At 39.0% G+C, this 21586-nt stretch overlaps 1 protein-coding gene across 3 annotated transcripts in view; it reads right to left on the minus strand.

Moving 5' to 3' along the window:
- LMLN (leishmanolysin like peptidase) overlaps positions 1-21586 on the minus strand; it is a 147714-nt gene that overhangs the window by 58542 nt on the left and 67586 nt on the right. For all 3 annotated transcript variants that reach the window (XR_005217120.1, XM_037837379.1, XM_037837390.1), the window contains exons 9-11: positions 14239-14356; positions 13246-13353; positions 12791-12867 (exon numbers count right to left, since the gene is read on the minus strand). Coding sequence is in view for 2 of the 3 variants with exons in the window: in XM_037837379.1 (XP_037693307.1) it covers positions 12791-12867; positions 13246-13353; positions 14239-14356 (303 nt within the window). In the remaining variant the exon portion in view is untranslated. The remainder of the gene's footprint in view (positions 1-12790; positions 12868-13245; positions 13354-14238; positions 14357-21586) is intronic.

Genomic DNA, 21586 nt, shown 5'->3' on the forward strand with positions numbered 1-21586 from the left:
AGGAAAGTTTTGCTGGATATAGAATTCTTGGTTGGCAGTTTTTCTCTTTCAGTATCTTAAATATATCATGCCACTGTCTTCTTGCCTCCATGGTTTCCGCAGAGAAATCTGTACATAGTCTTATTGACTTTCCCTTGTACGTGATGGATTGCTTTTCTCTTGCTGCTTTCAGAATCCTCTCTTTGTCTTTGACATTGGACAATCTGACCAGTAAGTGTCTTGGAGTAGGTCTATTGGGATCTATTCTATTTGGGGTACGTTGTACTTCTTGAATCTCTAATTTTCTGTCTTTTATAAGAGTTGGGAAATTTTCAGTGAATATGTCTTCTATTACTCTTTCTGCCCCTTTTCCCCTCTCTTCTCCTTCTGGGATACCCATAACACGTATATTTGTGCGCTTCATGTTGTTGCTCAGCTCCCTAAGACCCTGCTCATATTTTTCCATTTTTTTCACCATCTGTTCTTTTGTGTGTATGAATTCGAATGACCTGTCTTCCAGTTCACTGATCCTTTCTTCTGCCTGTTCAAATCTACTGTTGTGTCCCTCCATTGTGTTTTTCATCTCCTCCATTGTGGCCTTCATTCCCATGAGTTCTGCCATTTGTTTTTTTAAGTTTATGAATTCTTCTTTATGGTCAGCCAGTGTCTTCTTTATATCCTTCAGCTCTTTTGCTATATCTTCCTTCATTTCATCAAATTTATTTAGCATTAGTTGCCTCCACTCCTGTGTCTCAGCTGAGCTATTAGTTTGTTCCTTTGGCTGCTCCATGTTTTCGTGTTTCCTGGTATGGCTTGTTATCTTAAGTTGTCTAGGCATCTGATTCTCTTGATTAGTTTGTTTTGGAGCTTGTTTTCTGTCTTTTACCTAGTGGTTTTCTTGTTGGTTGGCTTTGTTCTCTGGCCTCTGTTATTCAGTTCAACTTATTCTAGGCCTCTAACTTAGGTTCTATTTAGTTGATCGGAATTTTTCCCCTCTTGTTTTTTCTGTTTCTTGCTCTGCCTCTATGTAACCTTTTTGTGAGTGGGTCTCCTCAGATATGGTCGACCCTAGTCAGATTTTCCCAGTCTACTGAGGCCCAGGTCTCATTGGGAGGGTATGGAGTTTTCCTAAGAATGAGACCCTCCTATGAGGCCTTTAGAATTGGTGCTTTTCCTCTCCTGTCCAGCAGGTGGCGCTGGCCAGCCCGCAGCTCCCCCACCAGTGTAAGGAGGTATGGAGCCTTTAGTTCTCCTGGTGACTCTGATCCTGTCAGGGGCGTGGCTGACTGAAGCTGGAATCTGAATTCCAGCCCCTGGGGTCTGAATTCCCAGAAGGAGGACTGCCAGTTGAGCTGGGCCTCCCTCCACTCTCCCAATCCTCAGAATTCCAGTTGTCTCTCAGGGGCACTATTCCCTTCTTCTCTCTCCTCTTTGGGTCCTCTCCAGGCAGATTCCTTGGTCAGCCTGAGTTGCCAATTAAAGACGGGGGTGGAGGCCTTCAGTAGTGAATACGGAATTCAAAGACACTGTGGGTACTCTGTCTCCCCCAAGCCCAGCCTAGTCCCTCAACCTGGGCTTTCCGATAGAAAATAACCACATATATTACTTTTAGATTAAAAAAAAAAAAAAAAAATCTCTTTTAAACGTTTTTCCCCAGCCTGGAAGTTTTGTCAGTGTCAGAATAGAGCATTTAAAGATATGCTTTGGGCTATTGTCTGATAATTACTCCCCAACCGCTTCAGTTCCACCCCTTCCGGGGGCTATTGAAATGCAAAAAGATAAGGGATCAGCGAGAAGCCAGAAGGGACAAAATGTAAGGGGAAAAAAAAAATGGCTTTTTTGGAGTCTGGGAATGGGTGCCCGCTTTTAAGTGCCCCCACTTCTTGGAGCCCAGCCCTTCTTTAGCACTCCAGCTCCCAAAGTTAGTTAATTAATTTGTTAATTAATTCTGCAGTTGAGGCTGGTTTGAGCCTCCCTTCTTGCCCTCAGCAGATTGCTGTTTTTTGGGTTTTTTTTTCCCCCCTTTCAGGGAGCCGGCAGCAAGACAGTCTGTGAGGTCTGGGTGGGGAGGGGCGCCAGACCCCTGGTCCGGGAAACTTACAATGTTCGCTGCGATCTCAGCTTTTCCTCCAATTCCAAACTTGTGTCCAGTGTGTGACTGGTTACTGGAGACCCCGAAAACACTGCTTCACACAGCTCCTGGTTAATTGCCAGCTGCTCTAGGGGAGAGATGAAATTCTGCTCCTCACCACTCCGCCATCTTGCCCCGCCTCCTGTGACTCATTTTTCTTTGTCAGTCTATCTAAACATTTGTTGGTTTTAATGATCTTTTGAAAGAAGCAACTTTTGGTTTTGCTACTTCTCTCTATTTATTGTTTTTTATTCTTCATTTCATTTATTTCTGCTGTGATCTTTGTTATTTCCTTCCTTCTGTTCATTTTGGGTTTAGTTTGTTGTTCTTTTTCTAGTTCTTCCAGGTGTGTGATTTGAGCTCTTTCCTCATTTTTGTTTTTTTTTTTAAACATTTTTTATTGTGCAATATAACATATATACAGAAAAGTAATAACTTTAAAAGTATGGTTTAACAAGTAGTTACAGAGGAAATTTCAAAATATGGTATGGGTTGTTTCCATCTCTTGGCAATTGTGAGTAACGCCGTTATGAATATTAGTTTACAAATGCCCATTCGTGTCTTGGCTTTCAGTTCCTCTGAGTATATACCTAGCAAACTCTATGAGTTCAATCTTAAGAGCATAGGTTATTAGGGGAAGGCTTATTGTAAAGGACCCTAGACTGTAAGCTCTTACAGCAGTTACCTCTATTTCTGAGTTGTAATGATTATCTCTAAATTCTGAGATGCTGAGCTCTTTGTGTATAATCTGGTTGATCTCTGGAACTTCGGGTATCTGTGTGACACCTGAGACTCAGAGCTAGAATTCAGCAACTGTGAATGTCATTATTACCCCATACAGCAACTGTTAAAAAAGCTGAAAAAGAGATGTGACTTCAATTAAAGACATGAATGAAGCTGATCTGGTTAGGACTTAGGCAAATCAGACTAAAGGATAAAGAATGATATTGATGGTATTTTAAAACTTCAGCTTCTGTGTGAGACCAAAGGAAGACATTTATTTGGTGCAGTCTTTATTTTCTGTAGCACACAATATAATTTAACTTGTATAGTCAGTTTATTCAAACACCATAATTACATGAAATTTTGAATAGTAGGACGTGAGATCTGGTTGGTTTATGCAGGTTAGTGTGAAGCCCCAATACATCCCAAAATAATTTGGGCAGAGAATAAAAATGTATTTGCAAAGCCCCCTTGAGGGACTGGGGAAAAAATGTGGAATGTCTATTCCTTGCTCCAGAGTTATGAACAAGTGAGAATTGCCCTTATCACTGAATCTCTGGAGAGACATTTTCAGTAAATGCTTATGTTGCTACGTTTATAATGTCACTGTCTTGTGTATTTTTAATCTCCATTATTGCATTTCTTCCCCAAAAGTTCTGTCAAGTTTCTTTTTTTTATGCAATTTTATTGAGATATAGTCACATAACGTACAGTCCTTCAAAGTGCACAATTAGTTATTCATACCTGTGCATTGATCACCACATTTGAACATTTTCATTATTCCAAAAAGTAAAATAAAAATTGGAATAAAAAAGAACATCCAAAGCATTCCATTCCCCTCCTCCCCACATTTGTTCATTTAGTTTTTTTCACACTTATTCATTGCTTTTTTTAACTTTATCAAAAAATTAAACAATTTTAAAAAATGTTTCAAACAAATCCAAAACAAAGGAATAAGAAAAAAAACAGATAGCCTAAAATAACTACATTGCTTCCAACATGTTCCTACCCTATCCCAAGAAAAGAAACAGACTATAATCCAACAAAGGAATAAGAAAAACAAATAACCTAATATAACTACATTTCTGTGAACTTGTTCCTACCATACCCTCCAGAAATTAACAAACCATAGTCATGACTGAGGATTCCCAGAACATTAAGTTTACCCTCCATATGTTATCTGTTTATGTTTCTTTTTAAACATTCTAATTCTTCTTTTTGTTCGTGCATTGTCTTCTCAATGTCTTTTAGCTCTGTATTTGTATTTAGTTTATTTCTATCCATATTTCCCCTCAAGTACTTGAACTGATTTAGGAGATTTCTTTGAACTTCTTGGATTAGTTGTTACAAAGACTGTTTCTTCTGAAGTTTTAATCTGTTCCCTTGAATGAGTCATATCTTCCTATTTCTTAGTATGACTTGTATTTTTTTGCTGATGTCTGGGCATCTGATTATTTTGTTGCGCAAACTCTGAATGCCTATTTCTCCCTCTTGCTTATGGTTTTATTGTAGATGGGCTATGTGTTAAGGTTATTCCTCAATACTTGGTCCAGCTTATACAGCACCTTTAGTGAAGCCCATGTTTAACTGTTCAGATATTCTCAGATGTTCATCTTGCCCTGGACACGTGGTACAAGTTTTAAGATTGCCCTGTAACATGCAATTGTTTCACTTCCAGTTGAACATTTCCTTTCCTTTCCCTTGTTCCTTCACTGAGAGTTCTGCCTGGGCTGTTCTGTTTGTTTTTTTTTTTTTTTTCGTTTGGGTAGATTTTCCTCCCAGTGGCTATAATTTGTCAAACTGTTCTTCAAAGCTCAGTGCCCATTTTAATTACAATTTTCAATCCTGGGGCATGCCCTGCCTTACTTACAACAGTTAAGTTTTCCCTTTTTTCCACAAGGCTTTCTGCCTCTGGTAACTTCCATGTTAGAATATCCTGCCTCAGGGAGCTAGAAGGGTTCAATGTTCAAAAACAGCCGTTTTATTGTTTAGGCACTCCAACAATGAGTGTAGGCTGCACATGTGCACTGCTTGCCAACAGTTCTGCCGTTTTATTGTTTAGGCACTCCAACAATGAGTGTAGGCTGCACATGTGCACTGCTTGCCAACAGTTCTGCCATGGGTCTCGTTTTTTTCCCTGGGGGCCCTTCTGTCTGCACACACTTGCTGCTGCTTGGGCTCCACCCTGGGTCTGTGCAGCCTTGGATCCCCATGTCTGCATGTACATGGGGTTCTAACTTGCTGCTGTGAGTGACTCTGTGGTCTGCGACCACAGCAGGAGGAAGTCCAGGCTGCTTCCTCTGTGTGACTTAAGCCACAGGGGACTGAGTGAGGGTGAGGATTCCAGACTGGCAGGTCCCAGGGACAGATCTCCTACCTTCCTGTTTGGTAGCATTTTTATTTTTCTTTAACTCAGCATTTGTGGAATTCTTCTCTAGTCTCTGTAGTACTCCAGAGTGCTAAGCAAGTGGGATTTGCCCTATCATTAGTTATTTCTGAGAAGAAGCCTTCCAGGGATGTCTTATGTAGCTCTTAACAGCTATATATGTATGTGTGTATTTTGTTCATGATGTATTTCTTACTATTTAAGACCTGATGCCGAAGCATTTTAAAAGAAACTATGCAGAATGTGTGAAGACCTTCAGGCAGAATAAGAGGACCTCTTTATGCAGGGAGACAGATTAAAAAGTTACTATAGTAACCAGGCAGAAAATAATGGTGGTTTGGATAAAGGCAATGGTGATTTTCAAAAAGTAAAGACTCCAGAGATACTGAAGAGCTAAAAATAAATAAAGATTTGTGACTGGATGTGAGAGGTGGGGAGAGGGAGTTGTCAAGGATGACTTCCTCATTTCTGGGTGGATGGACAATGATGTGATTTACTGGGAGAAGCAACTTAGTCAAGCTATACTGAAGTCTTGCTGATTTATAGAAATTAATTTCTGCATCTACAATTTCTAAAAATTGGCAGGTATTTAGTAAAATCTGGCTTACGTTGCTTTTGTATTGTCTCAGATTGAGGAAAAATGCTTTTATTTTCACCAGGCCATAATTTCATTAGTGACTCACAGTTCTACAGTTCTATTACCTAGGGAGGACTTAAAGAAAATAATGTTGCTCACAAAAGGGCTATGAGTAGCTTTTTAAACAGGGCAACAAAACCATTCCTTGCTTGTCCAGAGATAAAGGGGAGAAAGAGTTATAATGGCACTCAAAGGAGGTTTTTATGATCTTTTCTTTACAAAGATATGCATTTCCTAACTCTTATCTACTGAAAAGGACTAGAAGCATTGACAACTCAGTTGCAACAAACAGTGCGAAGATGTGATTCCTAAACACTATTCTCCATTAAAAGGAAGCAGTGAGCCTTCGAAGATTGGCTGATTCTGGAACAGGGTACATGTGCTTATCAGCCTGGTATATCTTGTCATACCAGAAAGCAAGGAGGCTATCAAAGACCTTCAGTCTTGTCAAAAGGACTCAGGAGTGAACAAACAAAAAGACTCCCATTGGCTAAAGATGGAATATATGAGCATTAAAAAATAATGAATACAGTTCTTGAAAGCATGTGAAAAGCTATAATTTCATAATACCAGAAATTAAAGTCTACCCATAAAAAAATAAAAAAAACAAAATACACCCCAAAACTCGGGACATTATTGGAAGAACTAAGAGTAAAAACTTCTTATTCAAAAAACTGGCAATTAAAAGGAAAGAATTAAGCATTTATTTTGCCTTTCCTGATATGAGCCATATTTCAGGGTTACCACATAGCCCTGGTTTATGAGAGAAACCTCATTACAGCATTCAAGGTAATGCAATAGAAAGAATAATAGACTTAGAAAATTATCATTCTGTAAACCCCTAAAGAATTAATTGAATTGGGCAACAGTCATTAATGGATAAAATATTCACATAAAAGATTGATGGGGAACTTTGAAATGGTGGTATCAGGCTTTAAATACCTGAATCCATTAACTAATCACACCATCACTAAAGTGGGAAAAGTAGATATTGTATGCACTCAGCATGATCTATCAAATCATCTTGCAAATAAATGAAAAAGCTAAACCTGAATATAATCATGCATCTAGAACTTGAGTGGAAATGTACAAGAAATACAGGAAATAATAGAACATGGAAACAAACAGTATTTGGGACATTCTACAGGACAAATGAACTAGTTCTGTAATGACTCAATGGCACAAAAAAAGGAGTGGAGGTGTGGAGGGACTTGTCCAGAATAAAAGCCTTAAGAGATTTAACAACCAAATGTAATGTGTGTATCTTATGTGGATCATGATTCAAAGAAAACAATTGTAAAAAGACAAATAAAGGGGATATGTGATTATGAATTGGGTATTGGAAGATATAAAGAAATTATTAGTAATTTTGTTACTGGTAAAATGGTTAATGTGAAAACATTCATATTTTTAGAGACTCATGCTGGAGAATACACGGCTGAAATGACTTGATGGCTGTTATTTGATTTAAAAAAAGACAAAAGGAATGAAGCAAACATGGCAACATCTTAATTATGGTTGCATCCAGTTTACAGATATATGGGGGTTCATTGTATTACATACATTGTATTATGCAAATTATATTATACATGTATTTTGTGTATATTAGTAAATGTTTATAATAAAATATTACACAGAATAATAACTCCAAGATGGTGAAGTCCCCTTTGAGACATACAAATTTCAAAAATTTGCTATCACTTATAGAAAGTAACCTTTAATATCAAAGAATTGCATTCTACTGGATCATCAGACACTATCCTCTCACTCTTAAAGGTAAAAAAAGTACCCAAATTTCCTTGTAAGGCAGAAGAATTCTCTATTTTTGCTTACTGTTCTTTCTTTGGGCTAAAGGAAAATTAAGAAATTAGATGACTTCTGCAGCGTCTCTGTCCTGAAACAATACCCATGAGATATTTAAATGAGATGCAGTATATCCAACCTCTGCCCTCCTCTCTCCTTCTGCAAGTGGCTTTGCCTCCTAATTCAGAGAGATCCAGAGACCATAATTCCTCAGCTTCCTGCCTCCAGCTACAAAATGACTTGAATTCTCATTTCCATTCTTCTTGAATTAATGGAGAGGGTGGTATCCCTCCTCTCCTTCAACCTACTTCCTCTTCCTGTTCTCTGGACCTCACTCATCTTGTATTCTCAGGGACAAAACTGTGCTAAAAATATTGTTTCTTACTTGTAGCTTCCTCTCTCATTCAAGAAGTTCATCCTAAGAACGTCTCCAGCTCTCCCATTTTTATTGAAACTTGTCCTCGGAGAGCGGAGCAGCCCACATGCATGGAAAGGGCTGTGAATTTCTGGTATGTTCTGGTGATGAACGATGAACACACAGAAAGGCGGTATCTGCTGTTTTTCCTTCTGAGTTGGGGACTTCCAGCTTTTGTGGTGATTCTCCTCATAGTTATTTTGAGAGGAATCTATCATCAAAGCATGCCACAGATCTATGGACTCATCCACGGTGACCTTTACTCCTCCAGGAAAGTAGGTAGAAAGCCAGGAACTGCGTGGACTGGACACCACAGAGCAATCTGACTTTGGGCATACTTCATACAACACTCATGAAAACGTGGAACTGCTGAGATCAGCGAAATCTGTAAGTTTTTGTGGCCAGGGGACCCGCGCCCCTCCCTGCCAGGCTCAGTCCTGGGGGAGGAGGGGCTGTCAGCTCCGGGAAGGAGAAGGGAGAACTGCAGTGGCAGCCCTTATCGGAAACTCATTCTACTGATCCAGACTCCAACCATAGATAGACTGAGACCAGACACCAGAGAATCTGAGAGCAGCCAGCCCAGCAGAGAGGAGACAGGCATAGAAAAAAAACCAACACGAAAAACTCCAAAATAAAAGCGGAGGATTTTTGGAGTTCTGGTGAACATAGAAAGGGGAAGGGCCCTGAGGCGCATATGCAAATCCCGAAGAAAAGCTGATCTCTCTGCCCTGTGGACCTTTCCTTAATGGCCCTGGTTGCTTTGTCTCTTAGCATTTCAATAACCCATTAGATCTCTGAGGAGGGCCCGTTTTTTTTTGTTTGTTTGTTTGTTTTTAATCCTTTTTTCTTTTTCTAAAACAATTACTCTAAGAAGCCCAATACAGAAAGCTTCAAAGACTTGCAATTTGGGCAGGTCAAGTCAAGAGCAGAACTAGGAGAGCTCTGAGACAAAACGCAATAATCCAGTGGCTGAGAAAATTCACTAAACACCACAACTTCCCAAGAAAAGGGGGGTGTCCGCTCACAGCCATCATCCTGGTGGACAGGAAACACTCCTGCCCATCGCCAGCCCCATAGCCCAGAACTGCCCCAGACAACCCAGTGTGACGGAAGTGCTTCAAATAACAGGCACACACCACAAAACTGGGCGTGGACATTAGCCTTCCCTGCAACCTCAGCTGATTGTCCCAGAGGTGGGAAGGTAGAGCAGTGTGAATTAACAAAGCCCCATTCAGCCATCATTTCAGCAGACTGGGAGCCTCCCTACACAACCCAGCAGCCCAGAACTGCCCTGGGGGGACGGCACTCACCTGTGACATAGCACAGTCATCCCTCAACAGAGGACCTGGGGTGCACGGCCTGGAAGAGGGGCCCACTTGCAAGTCTCAGGAGCCATACGCCAATACCAAGGACTTGTGGGTCAGTGGCAGAGACAAACTGTGGCAGGACTGAACTGAAGGATTAGACTATTGCAGCAGCTTTAAAACTCTAGGATCACCAGGGAGATTTGATTGTTAGAGCCACCCCCCCCTCCCTGACTGCCCAGAAACACGCCCCATATACAGGGCAGGCAACACCAACTACACACGCAAGCTTGGTACACCAATTGGACCCCACAAGACTCACTCCCCCACTCACCAAAAAGGCTAAGCAGGGGAGAACTGGCTTGTGGAGAACAGGTGGCTCGTGGACGCCACCTGCTGGTTAGTTAGAGAAAGTGTACTCCACGAAGCTGTAGATCTGATAAATTAGAGATAAGGACTTCAATTGGTCTACAAATCCTAAAAGAACCCTATCAAGTTCAGCAAATGCCACGAGGCCAAAAACAACAGAAAATTATAAAGCATATGAAAAAACCAGACGATATGGATAACCCAAGCCCAAGCACCCAAATCAAAAGACCAGAAGAGACACAGCACCTAGAGCAACTACTCAAAGAACTAAAGATGAACAATGAGACCATAGTACAGGAGATAAAGGAAATCAAGAAGACCCAAGAGCATAAAGAAGACATTGCAAGACTAAATAAAAAAATGGATGATCTTATGGAAATTAAAGAAACTGTTGACCAAATTAAAAAGATTCTGGACACTCATAGTACAAGACTAGAGGAAGCTGAACAACGAATCAGTGACCTCGAAGATGACAGAATGGAAAATGAAAGCATAAAAGAAAGAATGGGGAAAAAAATTGAAAAAATCGAAATGGACCTCAGGGATATGATAGATAATATGAAACGTCCAAATAAAAGACTCATTGGTGTACCAGAAGGGGAAGAAAAGGGTAAAGGTCTAGGAAGAGTATTCAAAGAAATTGTTGGGGAAAACTTCCCAAATCTTCTAAACAACATAAATACACAAATCATAAATGCTCAGCGAACTCCAAATAGAATAAATCCAAATAAACCCACTCCGAGACATATTCTGATCACACTATCAAACACAGAAGAGAAGGAGCAAGTTCTGAAAGCAGCAAGAGAAAAGCAATTCACCACATACAAAGGAAACAGCATAAGACTAAGTAGTGACTACTCAGCAGCCACCATGGAGGCCAGAAGGCAGTGGCACGATATATTTAAAATTCTGAGTGAGAAAAATTTCCAGCCAAGAATACTTTATCCAGCAAAGCTCTCCTTCAAATTTGAGGGAGAGCTTAAATTTTTCACAGACAAACAAATGCTGAGAGAATTTGCTAACAAGAGACCTGCCCTACTGGAGATACTCAAGGGAGCCCTACAGACAGAGAAACAAAGAAAGGACAGAGAGACTTGGAGAAAGGTTCAGTACTAAGGAGATTCGGTATGGGTACAATAAAGGATATTAATAGACAGAGGGGAAAAATATGACAAACATAAACCAAAGGATAAGATGGCTGATTCAAGAAATGCCTTCACGGTTATAACGTTGAATGTAAATGGATTAAACTCCCCATTTAAGAGATACAGATTCGCAGAATGGATCAAAAAAAATGAACCATCAATATGTTGCATACAAGAGACTCATCTTAGACACAGGGACACAAAGAAACTGAAAGTGAAAGGACGGAAAAAAATATTTCATGCAAGCTACAGCCAAAGGAAAGCAGGTGTAGCAATATTAATCTCAGATAAAATAGACTTTAAATGCAGGGATGTTTTGAGAGACAAAGAAGGCCACTACATACTAATAAAAGGGGCAATTCACCAAGAAGAAATAACAATCATAAATGTCTATGCACCCAATCAAGGTGCCACAAAATACATGAGAGAAACACTGGCAAAACTAAAGGAAGCAATGGATGTTTCCACAATAATTGTGGGAGACTTCAACACATCACTCTCTCCTATAGATAGATCAACCAGACAGAAGACCAATAAGGAAACTGAAAACCTAAACAATGTGATAAATGAATTAGATTTAACAGACATATACAGGACATTACATCCCAAATCACCAGGATACACATACTTTTCTAGTGCTCATGGAACTTTCTCCAGAATAGATCATATGCTGGGACATAAAACAAGCCTCAATAAATTTAAAAAGATTGAAATTATTCAAAGCACATTCTCTGACCACAATGGAATACAATTAGAAGTCAATAACCAGCAGAGACTTAGAAAATTCACAAATACCTGGAGGTTAAACAACACACTCCTAAACAATCAGTGGGTTAAAGAAGAAATAGCAAGAGAAATTGCTAAATATATAGAGACGAATGCAAATGAGAACACAACATACCAAAACCTATGGGATGCAGCAAAAGCAGTGCTAAGGGGGAAATTTATAGCACTAAACGCATATATTAAAAAGGAAGAAAGAGCCAAAATCAAAGAACTAATGGATCAACTGAAGAAGCTAGAAAATGAACAGCAAACCAATCCTAAACCAAGTAGAAGAAAAGAAATAACAAGGATTAAAGCAGAAATAAATGACATAGAGAACAAAAAAACAATAGAGAGGATAAATATCACCAAAAGTTGGTTCTTTGAGAAGATCAACAAGATTGACAAGCCCCTAGCTAGACTGACAAAATCAAAAAGAGAGAAGACCCATATAAACAAAATAATGAATGAAAAAGGTGACATAACTGCAGATCCTGAAGAAATTAAAAAAATTATAAGAGGAAACTTGTCCTCAAGATGATCTACATATTTTAAAAATCTTATACCTCTCTGACTTCTCAAAAATTTAAGGCAATGTCATGAAATTTCATGGTTTTAATAACATCTCTACCAGAACTTGATTCCATCTGCAAATGCTCCCTCATGCTGTCTTAGGGAGAGCAAGAGGACAATGATGCTACTTAAGCACATCTGGTATCACTTGTTTGGTATGTAAGGGGTTTGTAAAATATTTCATTTAAAAATAGTATTTTACTTCTTTATAGAAAATGCTATTGCTTTAAAAACAAGGAATCTATACTTCACCAATTTACAATTTAAAAACTTACCTGTATTAGTCCTTTTTTTTTGTTAGCACTACACTCTACTTACTAGAAAATAAATCTTACAATGGCAGGAATTCCGTTCTGTTCACTGCTATATCTCGGCCTCAAATAACTATTGAATAAATGAATGCAGTTGGTACAGATAATGGACAGCTGACAGCACAAAATTCAAAGAATTAACAAGTTCATTTTGATTCATTGTAAAATGTCAGTATTTTCTTAAGACATAGTCTTAGTATTCATATAATTTTAATCAAAAATTCATATACTTTCTCACAGGTGTCTTACCCAGTGTCCTCCATTAATGCCAGAGTGATACGAGAGAGGACTCGGTTCTGGGTGTGAGAGCCAGTCATTGCTTCATTCTGAAAATCACCAACAGATTTTAATTACAACATTGGACTCTCAATAATTTCTGACTCCTCTGATGTATTATTTAAAATGTCTTAAGTTGAAAGGAAAATAGTCACTTAAAAATGGTGAAATATATGTCTTCTTTAAAATGACAAGACTGAAGCTTATAGCTAAATCTGTTTTCTGTCCCAAATGTCCCATTGTATATAATTTCCCTGGAATGGTAGGCCAGTGGCATTTAGAAAGGCAATGAAGATAAAGACAAATATATATGGAAACAAAAATACCATAAAAATATTGTACTCTCTAGGCAAAGTAAAGTAGGTGGTTGAGACAGATACCCAGTATTGAAGAAAAATAAGTCTAGCAGATTTTTAAAATAAACTTACCTCCAATAATCGTTTTTCCCAATGGTTGAGCTCAGTGCCCATACCACCTTGATTTTCAAGTTCCATTCCTTCCAGAACTGGACAGTTAAAATGTTTTCGCGCTTCATCCTAAGAATCAGAAAACAAATATAAACCTCACAAAATAAAATAAGACTCTTAGCAAACTCTTTATCACATTGGGCATAATAAAGTAGACATTAAAAAAGTTTCTTTGAAGAGAAGAGAGAATGCTGCTAAAAATATGGTTTTTAATATAATTAAATATTTTAATGCTGTCATGCTCTTCATTGCAAGTAAACTACTATTTCTCTTAATCCTCTTAATCTTCAAATATTTTCTATCTGAAGATTTTGACTCTAAGTCACATATATTTCAAAAACATTACAGACTAATATGTTGTACACTTGTAAATCTTGTGACAACAACAATTTTAATGCAGGTATAAACCTCTGCATTTATAATGGATATAGTCTTTGTAGGAAAAAAGAAAGTTGCTCAACAGAATATAATTCTGCATGATTATCTGTCTGCCAGTTAAGAGATTCTAGGGACCGGAACTATCCCAAGAAGTGTTCAAATCTTCGAACGCAGAGTGCTGTGTGTAGTCAAGGAATGGGGAAGGGAGAATAGGTCATTAAATAAAGATGAAAGGGATCTCAACTGAAACAATCAGCAATAATGAAAGTAGTACTAGTGATCCTAAGAGGCATCACAACAGACGTGGCCTAAGAGGTATCACAACAGATGTGGCACTGGCTTAAAGCAGTGTTAAGGCTAGGAACCATGAGAGTCGCTGCCAAATACCTATTTCCTCATAGTTCTCTTGGTCTATGAGAACTTTACTGCTCTGGCTTTATGTTACTTTTTCTACTGTAAGTCTCTGAAATTTAATCACAATTTCTTAAACAATAATAATTAATAAAGAAAGGAACATAATTAAAAAAAAAAACAGCAAGTGGCTCATGATACAGGAAGAATTTCAGTAATACTTACGACAACACGAGGTGTTACTAGGAGATACACAGCATGATGAACTATCTTATCATTCCGAACATCCCATAGTCTCTCCACTTTCTGAACAACCTTATCACTCCACTGATATAATCCAAGACTGCAATCACAGAATGAAAAGATGGCCATTTTTGCAACTTCCCCATCATTTAAATGTGAAAAAGTCCATAAAGGTGACTATGGCATTAAAAATTTTAAGAACTTACAAGTCACCAAGTCACTGCAAAGTACTTCATAATCTTTTCAACAATCCTATAAGATTATCATCACTATTTTGTACATGAAGAGACAAAAATTTAGAAAGATTAAGTAACTTCTTCAAGTTCACATAATTAATATTTAGCTAGGTGGACAATGAATAACTTACTTTAGACAAATGGTATTGAATGAAACAAAATTGAGTCCAGGGACAGATCCAAGTACATAAGAAAACTTAACATACAGTAAAGACAGCATTTTAATTTAGTGGGAAAGGATAATTTGTTTAATAGCTGTGCTGTGAAACTGGTTATCCACCTAGAAAAGAAAGCTAAACCTCTATTTCGACCCATATACAAAAATAAATTCCAGAAAGACATCAGTGAAAACTGAGGGGTAAGGACCTCCAAAAATTATCTTTTCCATGAAAGCAATGAGAAAATTGGCAAAAATGGTCAGAATTAGTTTTTTAAGAACTCTGGAAATTAATCAAAGGCTTGCAGCAATCTGGAAAGTGTTTATTCAAGAAAAATGAATGAATCTCAGTAAGAACGGCAAACTTTGTGGAATTTTATCATCTCTCCAACTTTGTGGGAGCCTTGAAAAGCAACAGCCCAAAATCATGGTGGAAAAAACCAGCCTAATAGCCCCCAAAGGGAGCAGAAAAGAACTAGAAGTTCTTCAAAGACACATTCCAAGAGAAGTGTCATTATTTGACCTGTCTGGTGGTTCCCTGGAAGATTCTACTTGTAAAGCTGTCTTTATTTGACCTGACTAGCAGGTTGCCTAGTGCAGAAAGTCCTTTCTTAAGAGGCATTTGTTGAAAATAATTAGAGGCAATTGTTTAACTTTCTAGCTGCCTGAGGTGGTGGACAACAGTTGGGGCAAACACTTAAAAGTAAAAGCTAGGGAAGGTGATGTCCATAGGGGCTTGGAAAGTACCAACAAATTCCTGAGAATCTAGAAGGCCATGTGCATGCACAGGGCTGTACGAATGCCTAGAACTGTGAACATGCTCAGAAAAGAACTGACAAGGCCCTAAGCTTCAACCTCTGGCTGACCTTAAGGTTCTTCACTAGCAGGAAGTGAAGGCTAAGGCAGAGTTGTTGTGCCAGTTTGAATATATTGTGTCCCCCAAACGCCATTATCTTTGATGTAATCCTGTGTGGGCAGACATTATCAGTGTTCATTAGATTGTAATTCTTCGAGTGTTTCTTTGGAATGCGCCCCACCCAACTGTGGGTGATGACTCTGACTGGATAATTTCCATGCAGGTGTTGCTCTGCCCATTTGGGGTGGGTCTAAGTTGAGTCACTGGAGCCATATGAGCTGAGAGACAGAGGAAACTCAGTGCAGCTGCAGCTGAGAGTGACATCTTGAAGAGGAGCTACAGCCAAGAGGGACACTTTGAAGAATGCACTGGAACTGAGAGGAACTTCAGCTTACAGAGACATTTTGGAGATGGCCTTTGAAAGCCGACTTTTGCTCCAGAGAAGCTAAGAGAGGACAAACATCCCAAGAGAAACTGAGAGTGACATTTTGGAGAGAAGCTGCAGCCTAGAGAGGAATGTCCTGGGAGAAAGCCATTTTGAAACCAGAACTCTGAAGCAGACACCAGCCACATGCCTTCCCAGCTAACAGAGGTTTTCCAGACACTATTGGCCATCCTCCAGTAAAGATACCCAATTGTTGATGCGTTACCTTGGACACTTTATGGCCTTAAGACTGTAACTGTGTAACCAAATAAACCCCTCTTTTATGAAAGCCGGTGTTTTGCATCCCGGCAGCATTAGCAAATTAGAACAGTTGTCAACTGCCTGGCTGAAAGCTGAAGGAGTGACCCAACATGCACAGAGAACCCCTAAATGAAGACTGGGAAACTTGAAGAGATTTAAGGAAATCTCTTGTCTAATCATTAGCTCACTACTAAGTCAAAAGAGCAGAGACTTCAGTAGCCACCCACAACAAATCCTGGGGATGGGGAGAAATCTAAGTTATAGAGTTGCCATCTTAAATTATTTAAGATAACCAGTTTTGAACAACAACAACAACAACAACAAAAAACACTATAAGACATGTAAAGAAACAAGAAGTTATGGCCATACAACAGGAAAAACAACACTTAATAGAAACTGTTCCTGAGGAAGCCAAGGCATTGGACTTATTAGACAAAGACTTTAAATCAGCAATTTTAAATATGTTAAAAGAGCTAAAGGAATCCACTTCCAAAGAACTAAAAGAAAGTATAAGAATATCTTACCAATCAGAGAATATGATTAAAGAGACAGAAAATTTTAAAAGGAGTCAAATAGAAATTCTGGAGTTAAAAAGTATACTAACTGAGACAGGGAAGATGGTGGCATAGAGAGGAATGGAAGCTAAGTAGTTCCCCTGGAACAACTAAAAAAAAACCAGAAACAACTAGTAAATAATCCAGAATAACTGGAGGGGGACAAACGAGACTGTCCACTCATCATACACCAACCTGAGTTGGGAGGAATGCCCAAGATCAGAGCATAAAATTTGTAAGTAAAACCTGCGGATCCAAGTTGTGAGGCCCCCTCCCCCACAGCCCGAGCTGCAAAGCCTCGTGGTGCCAGAGAGAAGCTCTCTCCCAGCAAGCGAATATAGCTCAGCTGAGCTCCAACTGGGGTTTAAAGTAGCGAGTGTTAACTGCTCACTACAGGTACGAATCCCAAAAAACAGATGGAGGCTTTGGGTGATGACTGACCTTGGAGAGCTGGAGGGTCGCCTTGCACTAGGTCTGAAGGGGACTATCGTTTCTTTTTCGGCTCAGCGGAGAAAGCCCCAGCCATTACAGTTCCCAGTGCTGTGACTCAAAGAAGGGTGGAGATAGCACAAGCAGATAGAGAGACTATTGAAATGCTAATGACCTCCCCCTAGGGGTCTATCTTCTCTAAGAGGAAAGGGGTGGGGCCCTTTCCATTCAGAACCAGACCCCACAGCCATACCTCCTCACACCAGACAAGAATTATAGGCTAACAGGCACCACCTGCTGGGCAGAAAAGCACAGTGACCTGAGACATCACAGGAACCAATTTTCTAAGAGACAACCTCAGGTAAACCAGATACTGAATATTTCTTCCCTCTGCAACCTGAGCATATTCTGGTCTGGGAAAACATGATTGGGGTAACCAAGGAAACCATGCCTAGACAACAGAAAATTACAATCTACACTAAGGAAAACAAAGTTATGGCCCAGTCAAAGGAACAAACGTACACTTCAACTGAGATACAGGAATTTAAACAACTAATGCTAAATCAATTCAAAAAGTTTAGAGAAGATATTGCAAAAGAGAGGCTGTAAAGAAAACACTTGGGCATAAATAAGGCAGAAATTTAAAGTTCAAAAAAACAACTAGTAGAATCTATGGAAATGAAAGGCACAACACAAGAGACGAAAGACACAATGGAAACATACAACAGCAGATCTCAAGAGGCAGAAGAAAACACTCAGGAACTGGAGAACCAAGCACCTGAAAGCCTACAGGCAAAGGAGCAGATGGAGAAAAGAATGAAAAAATATGAGCAACGTCTCTGAGAACTTAAACATAAAACAAAGTACAAGAATGCAAGTATCATTGGTGTCCCAGAAGGAGAAGAGAAGGAAAAAGGGGCAGAAGCAATAATAGAGGAAATAATCAATGAAAATTTCCCATCTCTTATGAAAGACATAAAATTACAGATCCAAGAAGAGCAGCGTACTCCAAACAGAATAGATCTGAATAGGCCTATGCCAAGACACTTAATAATCAGATTATCAAATGTCAAAGACAAAGAGAGAATCCTGAAAGCAGCAAGAGAAAAGCAATCCATCACATACAAAGGAAGCTTAATAAGACTATGTGCGGATCTCTCAGCAGAAACCATGGAGGCAACAAGGAAGTGGTGTGATATATTTAAGATACTGAAAGAGGAAAACCACCAACCAAGAATTCTATATCCAGCAAAGCTGTCCTTCAAATATGAGGGAGAGCTCAAAATATTTTCTGACAGACAATGGGAGACTTTGTCAACAGGACACCTGCCCTACAGGAAATACTAAAGGGAACACTACAGAGTGATAGGAGAAGACAGGAATACGTGGTTTGGAACACAATTTTGGGAGATGGTAACACAGCAATGTAAGTACACTGAACAAAGATAACTATGAATACAGTTGAGAGAGGAAGGCTGGGAGCACGTGAGACACCAGAAGAAAGGAGGAAAGATAAGGACTGGGACTGTGTAACTTGGTGAAATCTAGAGTGTTCAACAATTGTGATAAAATGTACAAATATGTTCTTTTACGAGGGGGAACCAGCAAATGTCAACCATGCAAGCTGTTAGAAATGGGGAGGCATTGGGGGAGGGATGCAATCAATGTAAACTAGAGACTGTAACTAACAGAATCATTGTATTATGCTTCCTTTAATGTAACAAAGGCAATATACCAAGGTAAATGCAGATAAGAGGGTGGGATGGGGAGGCATGTTAAACAATTGACAGTGGTGGTGTTGTCTGACTCTTTACTCTGCTTTGATTTAAGGTTATTCTTCCTTTTGCTGCTTCCTAGCTGTCATTTTTCTTCCTCTTTCGTTTACCTCTCTGCCTTATTTGATTCTCCCTCCTGCCTTGTGGAAGACATGTAGATGCCCTTATATAGATAGTGGTGAAGATGGTGAACACTTAAATATATGACCATACAGAGAACCATCGATTATTTACTTAGGATGGAATGTATGGTGTGTGAACAAAACCATATTAAAAAAAATGGGTTGATGACAAAACCTCGAGGGCAATATACTGAGTGAAATAAGCCAGACACATAAGGACAAATATTGCAGGGTCTCACTGATAGGAACTAATTATAATATGTAAACTCACAGACATGAAATATAAGGTACCAAGATATAAGACGCAAGATGTGAGAATAACTAACGGTGCTGAATGGTGCATGAATGAGGTGGAAAGGGGAAGCTCAGAGTCACATATGTCACCAGAAGGAAAGTTGGATATCAAAAGATGAGAATGTATAAAACTGAATCCTATGGTGGGCAATGTCCATGATTAACTGTACAAATATTAGAAATCTCTTCCATGAACCAGAACAAATGTATGACAATACAATTAGAAGTTAATAATAGAGGGGCATATAGGGAAGACATATATACCTATTGCAAACTATAGACTACAGTTAGTAGTATTTCAACATTTTTTGATGAACAGTAACAAATATACTATACCAACAGTACGAGTCAACAATTGAGGGGGGTTGGTTAGGGATATGGGAGGAGTCGAGTTTCCTTTTCTTTTTTTCTTTTTTCATCTTTTGCTTTATTTCTTGTCTGGAGTAATGAAAAGCTTCTAATAATTGAACAAAAATTAAGTGTGGTTATGGATGCACAGCTGTATGAGGGTACCAGGGGCAACTGATTGTACACTTTGGATCTTTGGACAATTGTGTGGTATCTGAACAATCCCAATAAAAATTAATAAAAAAAAAGTATACTAACTGAAATTAAAAAAAATCACTAGACAGAATTAACAGATTAACATATCTGAACATATTAGATTATCATTCCCCCTCACCAGACACTATCACTAGATCCCCAATATTCTTTGGTTATAGGACATTGACTTTACATTGTTTAGATAGTTCATAGAAGTGGTACAATACAATAACTCTCCTTCTGTGTCTGACTTATTTCACTGAGAATTACATCTTCAAGGTTCATCCATGTTGCCATATGTTTCAGGACCTTGTTGCTTCTTGTTGCTGCATAATATTCCATCATATGTATATACCACATTTTGTTTATCCACTCGTCTGTTGAAAGACCCTTGGATTGTTTCCATTTCTTGGCAATTGTGAACAACGCTGTTATGAACATCAGTGTACACATGTCTGTTTGTGTCACTGCTTTCAAATCTATTGGTTATATACCAAGAAGTGGAATTGCCAGATCATAGGGTAATTCTAGTTTTCTGAGAAACTGTCTGTGTTGCTTTGGATGTATTCTGTCCCGCAAAACACCATTATCTTTGACGCAGTCTTGTGTGGGCAGGAAACATATTGGTGTTGACTGGGTTGGAGATTTTTGATTGATGTTTCGATGGAAATGTGATCACTCAACCGTGGGTGAGATCTTTCACTGGATAATTTCCATGGAGGTGTGGCCCCGCCCATTCAGCACGGGCCTTGATTACTTTACTGGAGCACTATATAAACTCAGACAGAAGGAGCGAGCTTGCTACAGCCAAGAGAGACACTTTGAAGATTGCACAGGAGCTGAGATAGCTGCAGATGACAGACAGTTTGAAGATGGCTGTTGAAAGCAGACTTTTGCTCCGGAGAAGCTAAGACAGGAAAAACACCCCAAGAGCAATTAAGAGTAACATTTTTGAAGAACTGCAGCCTAGAGAGGAACGTCCTAGGAGAAAGCCATTTTAAAATCAGAACTCTAGAGCAAAGGCCAGTCACATGCCTTCCCAGGTAACAGAGGTTTTCCAGACACCACTGGCCATCCTCCAGTGAAGGTACCTGATTGTTGATGACTTACCTTGGGCACTTTATGGCCTTAAGACTATAACTTTGTAACCAAATAAACCCCCTTTTTAAAAGCTGATCCATTTCCAGTGTTTTGCATTCCAGAAGCATTCCAGACAGTCACCAAACTGTCTTCCAGAGTGGCTGTAACATTATACAGTCCCACCAGCAATGGATAAGAGTTCCAATTTCTCCACATCCTCTCCAGCATTTGTAGTTTCCTGTTTGTTTGATGGCAGCCATTCTTATTGGTGTGAGATGATATCGCATTGTGGTCTTGATTTGCATTTCCCTAATAGCTAGTGAAAACGAACATTTTTCATGTGTTTTTTAGCCATTTGTATTTCCTCTTTGGAGATATGTCTTTTCATATGCTTTGCCCATTTTATAATCAGGCTGTTTGTACTATTGTCATTAAGTTGTATGATTTCTTTATATATGCAAGATATCAGTCTCTTATCAGATACATGCTTTACAAATATTTTCTCCCATTGCATTGGCTGCCTCTTCAACTTTTTGACAAATTCGAGGAGCAGAAGCTTTTGGTTTTGAAGTACTCCCATTTACCTATTTTCCTTCATT

The sequence above is a fragment of the Choloepus didactylus genome, chromosome 1 (genome assembly GCF_015220235.1).
Source record: "Choloepus didactylus isolate mChoDid1 chromosome 1, mChoDid1.pri, whole genome shotgun sequence".
Lineage (NCBI taxonomy): Eukaryota > Metazoa > Chordata > Mammalia > Pilosa > Megalonychidae > Choloepus > Choloepus didactylus.